Below are 8,717 nucleotides of genomic sequence, written 5' to 3' on the forward strand. Positions count from 1 at the left end.
AGAGCCTCATCATGAAAGTCCGTCACACTCTGATCTGCTTCTTCTTCCTTTGTGAGTACATTCACTTGTTCTTTCTGTCACTCTCCTTCTTCAACATGTTTCTGTTGTTAAACATGATGATCAGAGTCAGCTATGAGTCACTTTCATGGACGCTTCTTCCATTCAAACTGCTTTTATTCATGATTTCATGGATGTGTTTGTGGCCAGTATGGACAGAAGAAACCATCACAGTGAGACATTCATGGACATGTTGCTGCTCACTTTGGCTTTAGGATTCGTCCTTTCAAAGATGGTTTCTTACAAGTGTTTGTTACGTCCTCAAAATAACCTGTAACATCAAAGTAAAAACTCCACCTGATACTTTCAGTTATTATTTGAAAATACAAACTTGTTGATCAAGTCAATGAATTTTTCTTTGAAAGACAAAAACACATTTTGTTGCTTTTACTGTTACATGTTCATGTTTCTTCACTGTGACTATTCACAGTTCACTCCCACAGTGCATATAGATTTGACAAAATGACATCACTTCCTGCAGACAAATATAAACCTGTGAGTGACGTGAGTGAAATCTGTCAGCATCTTCAAACCCAGAGTTGTGTGAAAAGTTATTTGCTAATTCTTCCTGTTTGTCCTGTTGAAGCTGAACAGAAATACGACTGCACAGAGTTTAAATGCTGGAATGAACTGAAATCATTTACATAAAGTAACTGACTCACATCAGCTGCTGAGTTTGGCTTCAGAGCTTTGAAATAGAGTCATAAATTACTCAATAACATGTCGTTCATTGCAAGTATTTGTTACGTCCTCAAAAAAAAAAAAAACGAAGTGTCTTGCCCAAGGACACAACGACCGAGACTGTCCAAGCCGGGGCTCGAACCAGCAACCTTCAGATTACAAGGTGAACTCCCAACTCCTGAGCCACGATCACCCTCAGTAAAACAAAGTTACAACAAATAAAAACTTCATCACTGTTTTTGTTGTTGCTTCATGAACTTTGACACCAGCAGTACATTTAAACTAAATGATGACATCACTTCCTGTGGATGAAACACATGAAAAACTTGCATGTTGAGCTGTTGCTTCAATCTCTCAACATATAATTACTACAAGTACCACACAGAGGAGTTATGAGTCATTTACATGTTTTGTTTATCTTCATCTTTTATTGTCATTTTATTCATGCATAGGAAACATGTTCAGATATATTTTGAGTCGTGTCGACTGGAAGAAGATTTTCCACCACTTTAGACAATAAAATGTATTTGACATGAATCATTGTTGTTATTCAGACTTTAGTCTCAGTGTGTCTGTGTGTGAATGTTGTGATCAGACTGCAGCTTCTTACAGGAAGTACAAACAGTAACTGTTGATGGTTCATGTTTCCAACAGCTCTGCAGGATGGAAACCCTGAAGTCACCGATGCTCAGATTCTTCACTATGGAGTCATTGGAGGAGATTTGAAAGCTGGATTCTCCTTTGAGTCTCCAGGAACATGGAAGATGTTCTGCAGAGAAGAATGTGAAGGAGAAAACATTCTCATTAATACAACTGATGTCAGAGCTCAAACAGGCAGATACAGCATTGAATATGAATGGACTGGTTCTCATGTTTTATATGTGAGCATCTCAAAGCTGACTGAGTCTGACTCTGGACAGTACAGCTGTGGTTTGGCTGGATCTTCATCATCAGCTTCACTCACACCGTTTGTGATCGTTGTTGCTGAAGGTGAGTTTCTGTTTCAGCTGTGGAAATGTTTAGTTTCTGTTCCTGAAGCAAAGTTTGAGTTTCACTGACAGCTGCTGACGGTTTAAAGAAGCTGAAGTTTGTTCTTCTGTCAACTGTTGGTTACATTTGGACTCCTCTAAGTAACCGATGAACTGCAGCTGGGACACGAGTGTGTGTGAATATTAGTGAGTGTGTCAGCTGATAATGATGTGAATGAAATGTTGATGTCAGAACAGACGCTGATGAATGGAAGAAGATTTTCTGATGTAACTTTGATTTTCTTTGATGAGTTTTTGCTTCTGTGTCGTCAGTTTGATCTTTCCAAGAGTTCCCCTCACAGCAAAATGGATTCTTCCTCAATGAATGTGTGAAAATCACATTCACAACACAAACGTCCATCCAGACTTTAAATGTACTTAAAACCATGAAGGGTTCACAGTTTAGAGTCTATACTTGTCATAAAAGCTGGTTTAAGAGTGAAGCGAGCAGTTTCAAGATGGCGCCGGTGTGCATGGCAGGCCGTCTTCGACTTCGACTGCGCCTTGGCGTAGCACTCCTTGTTGTTTTATCTTTGGTTTTATGTTCACTAGGTGACTGTACGCTAATTACTTATGACAGAGACACGCTCCTGAATCTTCGGTTTTCCTATCCCCAACGACTGGACCTCTGTGGGACCTTGGGCGATGCAATCCCCTTGATGCCCGTTTCCCCCACCAGTGTGACCTACTTACCTTTTTCCACTCTGCGTAAGAAACGCTTCAGGAAAAGGGGTAGAAGGAGTGGCATTCGCGTCCGCTTCAAGGCTTATCTTAGAGCCATGGCTACGGATTACCCTTTTACAAGCCGTGAGCTTTCACGTTTCATCCACTATTCCAGGAGCCGCTCCGCGGCTAAACTGTTGAGTCATCGTTGGATCTGCCTTGCTGGCCTTCAAACCTACCCTGCCCGCCCAGTGGCTTGCCTCCCTATTCGGTCCTGGATAACGTCGCTCGGTTGTGGTGTTCAACATAACAACCTCAGCACTCTGCGACGGGCCACCGCTAATGACCTAGCTCCTCGGACTCGGATGGCTTTATTTAACGTCAGGTCTCTCTCGAATAAGGCTTTTCTCTTAAATGACTTTTTCCTCACCACGGGACTGGACGTTCTATTTCTGACGGAGACGTGGACTTCTCCGGGTGAGTTCATCCCCTTCTCTGAGCTTCTCCCTCCTGACTGTGCTTTTTTTAGCTCACCAAGGCTCACTGGCAGAGGTGGCGGCTTAGCCTCGGTTTTTAAAAACAAACATGAAGCTCGGCTGCTACCCTCCCCCATCTACTCTAGCTTTGAAGCTCAGTTATTGGAGCTGACTGGCTCTCGGACTACTCTGTGTGTTGTGGTTTATCGTCCGCCTAAATACCACAAGATGTTTATTTCTTAATTTGCTGACTTTTTGGGATCCATTCTTTTTAAATATGGCTTTGTTATTATTTCTGGTGATTTTAATATACATGTCTGCTGTATGGATGACCAATTGGTCAAAGATTTTCTTGCATTGACTGACTCTTTTAATCTTACTCAGTGGGTGAATGAACCAACCCATGTTAAAGGCCATACCCTTGATTTGGTCTTTACATATGGTGTGGATATATGCATTAAGGATATTAGAAATACTGGTCTTTCTGACCACTCCCCGGTTATCTTCGATGTTGACCTAGGTAATATTGGATTACACCTTGAGGCTCCTCTTTGCCCTATGCGTACTGTTAATGCTGATACTGTGGTGAATTTCTCTGCTTCTTTTGTGAATTCTGCATCTATTACGTCAGATTGTCTTACCCCTCATACGGTTGAGAATTTTGCCAATACCCTGTTAACTACATGTTCCTCCATCCTCGACATTGTTGCACCTGTTAAAATGAAGCGCCCCAGAACTTATTCACAATGTTGGTTAAGTGACTCTGTTCGCGCTCTACGACGTGTGTGTCGGCGTGATGAGAGGAGGTGGAGGAAAGATAAACTCCAGGCATCTTACGACATCCTACGTATTAGCTGCTTGAAGTTTCAAACTGCTGCCAAAATGGCTAAAGCAGCTTTCCTTTCAAAAATTATCTCTACCAATGGTAACAATCCTCGAATTTTATTTAAAATGTTTAACTCTGTGGTCAACCCCTGCCCCACTATGCCGCTGCCGTGCTCCCCGGTTCTTTGCGAACAATTTTTAAATTATTTTTTAGATAAAGTCTCATCTCTTAAATCTGCTCTTCCTTTAATGACAGGCCCTGCGTTTACCCCTGACTGTTCCTCTTCCTTCTATCAGTTTGAACCCGTTTCACTCCCTACTCTAAAGCGTCTAGTTGAACAACTGAACAATACTAATCCCGTATATGATGTTCTTCCATCTCGTATAGTTAAGGACTGTTTCAGTGCAATTGGACCTAGTATATTCTCCCTTTTGAACTCTTCTTTGCTTTCCGGCTGCGTACCATCAGCCTTTAAACATGCTATAATTCAGCCTGTTCTTAAAAAAAGGAACCTCGATTATAATGATTATGCGAACTATAGGCCGATTTCCAAGCTTCCGTTCTTGGCCAAACTTCCTGAGAAGATAGTTTTGCTTCAACTCCAGGCCTACCTGGATGAGAATAGCATTAATGATAAATTCCAATCGGCCTTCAAACCACATCATAGCACTGAGTCAGCACTGCTCCGAGTTCTTAATGACCTTCTAATAATGGCCGATAATGGACGCTCCTCGGTCCTAGTGCTATTGGATCTATCGTCGGCATTTGATATGGTTGATCATAACATCCTATTGGCGAGACTTGAACACACTGTAGACATCAAGGGTGCTGCTCTGGATTGGTTTAAATCATACCTCTCCAATCGGCTCTCCTCGGTTCACTTGGCCACTTCCTCTTCCTCCGCTGTACCTGTCTGCTGTGGTGTCCCTCAGGGATCTGTGTTAGGCCCTACTCTGTTCTCATTGTACATGCTTCCTTTAAGCGCTATCTTTGAGAAATATCACATCGCTTTTCATTATTATGCCGATGACATTCAGATCTACTTTGAGTTAAATGATGACCTAGCTTTGTCCTTGAATTGTTTTCGAGAGTGCATGCGTGAGGTCAAGCAATGGCTCCTGGCAAATACTCTTATCCTCAATGATAAGAAAACTGAAATTGTGGTTTTTGGCAGTAACGTTCTCCGTGCCAAACTTCGTGATGCTTTTGGTTTTCTCACTAGTTCCTTTTCCGACACTGTTAGGAATCTGGGCGTGTTACCTGACAGCTCTTTTAAACTTGATAAACAAGTGTCTGCTGTTGTTAGATCCAGTTTTTACCAACTCCGCCTTATTTCTAAGGCCAGGCAGTATATCCCGCATAAAGACCTGGAAAAGCTCATCCATGCCTTTGTAACTTCGAGGCTGGATTACTGCAATTCACTCTATTTTGGTCTCCACTCTGCCCTCCTTCATAGATTACAGACAGTCCAAAATGCTGCTGCACGCATTCTAACCAAAACTAGGAAGTTTGCCCACATTACTCCCGTCCTAGCTGATTTGCATTGGTTGCCTGTGAAATACCGTATCCAATTTAAAATTCTGCTGTTTACTTTTAAAATCACTAACAACATAGCACCGAGCTATCTTAAGGAACTCCTAAGCTCATATGTTCCTGCTAGGGCTTTAAGATCATCCTCACAGTTACTGCTGGTGCAGCCTAGATCTCGGTTGAAATCTAGAGGTGATCGAGCGTTTGCTCTGGCTGCACCAGAGTTGTGGAACAACCTTCCGATTGGCTTCTGGGCGTCTGACTCTATTCAATCTTTTAAATCACGGCTTAAAGCATATTTGTTTAATCTTGCTTTTTCTACCGGTTAAATGCTGGCCTTGTTTGCAGTGATTTATTCTATTAATTTTCCTATCATGCTTTTATTTGCGCTGTGCATGTCATATCGCCATTGTGTTTTGATGGCATAGTTATATTGTGCTATAGTTAGGTGGCTTTTTCCTGTGAACATAATTTTACACTTTTATTTTTTGTTTTTATGACTTTGATTATACTTGTGTTAATTTGTTTTATGTTAAGCACTTTGGCATGCCGTTGGTTTTTAAATGTGCTCTATAAATAAAGATTGTTGTTGTTGTTGTTTTCATGAATCCAATCAGTCTGATGATGAAGCCGTTTAAATCTCACTTAGTCCAACAGTTCCTCTGTCAGACTGGTTGAACTGGGCAGCTCCCAGTGTAACTGTGGATCAAACTGGAGTTACTCTGATCAGACTGCATCATCTTCAGCACTGATAGTAACTATTGATTGTTTGTCTCTTTAACAGCACTGCTGGATGGAAACAATGATCAGCTGAAACACTTTGATAAAGAAACTGGAAGCTCTCTCACAGTCGGATGTTCCTTTAAACTACCTGGAAACAGAGCGTTCTTCTGCAGGGGAAAATGTGGACGAGGCAACCTTCTTGTTGACACAAATGATGTCAAAGCTCAGAGCGACAGATACAACATTAGATATGCTTCAGGAGTTCTGTATGTGAGCATCACACAGCTGACCAAGTCTGACTCAGGACGGTACAGCTGTATACTGGGTGGATCTTCCAGCAGGTCATTCAGAGACTTTGCGGTCACTGTCACAGACGGTGAGTTTTTACTGACATTAATCAAATGTTGTCAGAGTGGAGCTGTTCAGCTGTTCCTTATTTCCTGTCATATATCTGCTGTTCCAGTGGTGGATGTTCATGTTGAACACGAGCAAAGTTTCTAATAATGAGCTCAGTGTCTGTACAGTGATCCCTGTGAGCCAACAGCTCAGGCTGCTCTCAGCACTCAGTTTATCTCAAGATAGAAACAGAATTATTTAGAAACAAGATTATTTAGAATGTGAACTTTGTAAAGTTACTGTGATGGAGAGCAGGAATCAGAGTGTGGAGCTGGAAATGAACAGGTGACCATTAATGTCCCTAAATGTCTTTATTGTTTCCAAGAACCTGATATTTCAACATACATTCATATTTTATTTCATTGTTAAACTATTTTAGTGCATTTTTTTAATCTAAAACTAAATTTGCCAAACTGTTTTTTTCTCAATCAGTGGATCCATTTAAGGCTCGTTTGATTTCTCAGCTGATTTTTGAATCTTTGTGTTTTTCTTCTTCACAGCTCCAAACATTTATAAGTCAAACTTTCCTCTCTGCTCTTGTTCAGCAGCTGGACCATCAGCCACAACTACAGGAAGCTGCACACCTCCATCAACTTTGACTGGAAGCACTGAGCAGCCTGAAAGAGCAGCATCTACAGGTACATCCATCTATGAGAGAAGACAGTATGTTTTTAATCAGCCTGTCCTGTGTGGCAGCTTTTCTAATCAGAAGTATGATGTGAGTGTGACGTTGTGCCAAACTCGTTTTCTTTTTCTAAATTCTCTGTGAGCTCCTCTTGTTCATGTAGAACTTTTATCTGTTTGTTTATTCGTTTCACGTCTGTTATTTCACTACATGTGCAACTCATCAATCAATATGTAAAACAAGCTTGTTCTGCTGTCACAGGTGTGCTGCTGTATGTAATCATCTCTCTGCTCATCATCATCATCCTCTCATCACTGACTGTTCTAATAATCTGCATCAAGAGGAAGAGCAGCAGAGGTAAGACAACAGAGACACAGAAACACACAGAACGTCTCGTTTCTAACCAAAAACTCTTTTTTCACTTCACTTGAAGTCTGTTCAAACAGCTGCAGTCAAACATCAAAATATTTCATCCTGCTTGTCCACTTTGGGCTCTAAGAGGAGAGTGGAGTGACTTGTAGAGATGATGTTAAACACTGGAAGTAACTGAATCCTAAACTGTGTCACACATGAACTCTGGACACTGTCAGCAGGATCAGATCCAGATGTTCTCTGCTTCGGACGTGTGAAGTAAAAACAGGAAAAATATACTGACTACACGACCCATGAAAACTGTAAAATAGTATAATTATTGTGGATCACTTCTTCAGTACACAGGAGGAGACTCGAGCAAATGTGAGTCTTTGATTCTGAAGGCAAAGTCTAAAATGAAGCCTAATAAAGTCCAACTAAGCAGGATGAAAGAACAGGAGGGGCAGCAGTGATCTTCAGCCTCACGTGCACTTTGAATGATTGGTCCCTCTAACAGAGGAACATCCTTTGTTTGTTCCACAGGGTTGAGGACCAGAGGAAACTCAGAGGGCACAAACATGGAGGTGACTTTCTTTCTCTTTGGTTCCTCTCACTGTTGACAGACTGCTACTGTAACAAAGAAATAAAGCAGTCACAGTGTGATGGTTCAGTTTGTAGACTGTTCCAGAAATTACAGTCCAAGAAGGTGAATTCAAACAGGTAGGTGACAAAAATGGCCGCCCAGACGGAGACTCCAACAACAAACAGAGACACTGTTGTCTGAGAGGTTCAACGAGGCAACGTGGAAATATTTACCAGCACAAATGATTTAACCAAGTCAGAGTCTCTTCTTTTTATGTGAAGAAGACAGTTTGTCTCTGTTTCAGGACGTCCACTACGAGAACTGTACTCCAGGTTCTACACGTGAAGACTCGACCTACCAGAGCCTCGATCCAGCCGGCAGGGACCAGGACCAGACCTACTCTACACTCACACACCACACATGAGACTCTCTGGATTCACACCTGGGTTTGTTTCAGTGCCTCAGGTTTAAAGTTTGAACACAAACCCTGAAAACTGTAAATATTGACTCACTTCGGAGTCAGCTTCAAGTGGCTGTTAGAGGAACTGCAGCTGCTGGAACTGCAGGAGGAACCAGCCCCACCAGCCCCCATCATCCTACACGAGTGCCCCGTGGACACTGTGAAGTCTTTCTGCTGCAGCGTGTCATCCATTTGTCTGAGAAGGTGTCTGCAGTCTTCCTTCTCTCCAACACCTCGACACCTCCAGGACCCTGAGACTGACACGAAAAATGTCTTCTGACCCCTCCCACCCTGGACAGAAACAGTCGCTCCCCTCAG

General features: G+C 42.1%; 1 protein-coding gene across 1 annotated transcript; it reads left to right on the forward strand.

Moving 5' to 3' along the window:
• Positions 1-11: 11 nt before the first annotated feature.
• On the forward strand, positions 12-8,363 carry LOC146611454 (uncharacterized). Its single transcript, XM_085345307.1, has 7 exons — positions 12-51; positions 1,393-1,728; positions 6,046-6,360; positions 6,881-7,018; positions 7,249-7,362; positions 7,900-7,940; positions 8,244-8,363. The coding sequence occupies exons 1-7, from the start codon at positions 12-14 to the stop codon at positions 8,361-8,363; spliced, it is 1,104 nt and encodes a 367-aa protein (XP_085201433.1).
• The last annotated feature ends 354 nt before the right edge of the window (positions 8,364-8,717 follow it).

The sequence above is a fragment of the Diplotaxodon limnothrissa genome, linkage group LG20 (genome assembly GCF_057381915.1).
Source record: "Diplotaxodon limnothrissa isolate DT_005_m linkage group LG20, D_limnothrissa_male_GT1.1, whole genome shotgun sequence".
In the NCBI taxonomy this organism is placed as follows: Eukaryota; Metazoa; Chordata; class Actinopteri; order Cichliformes; family Cichlidae; genus Diplotaxodon; species Diplotaxodon limnothrissa.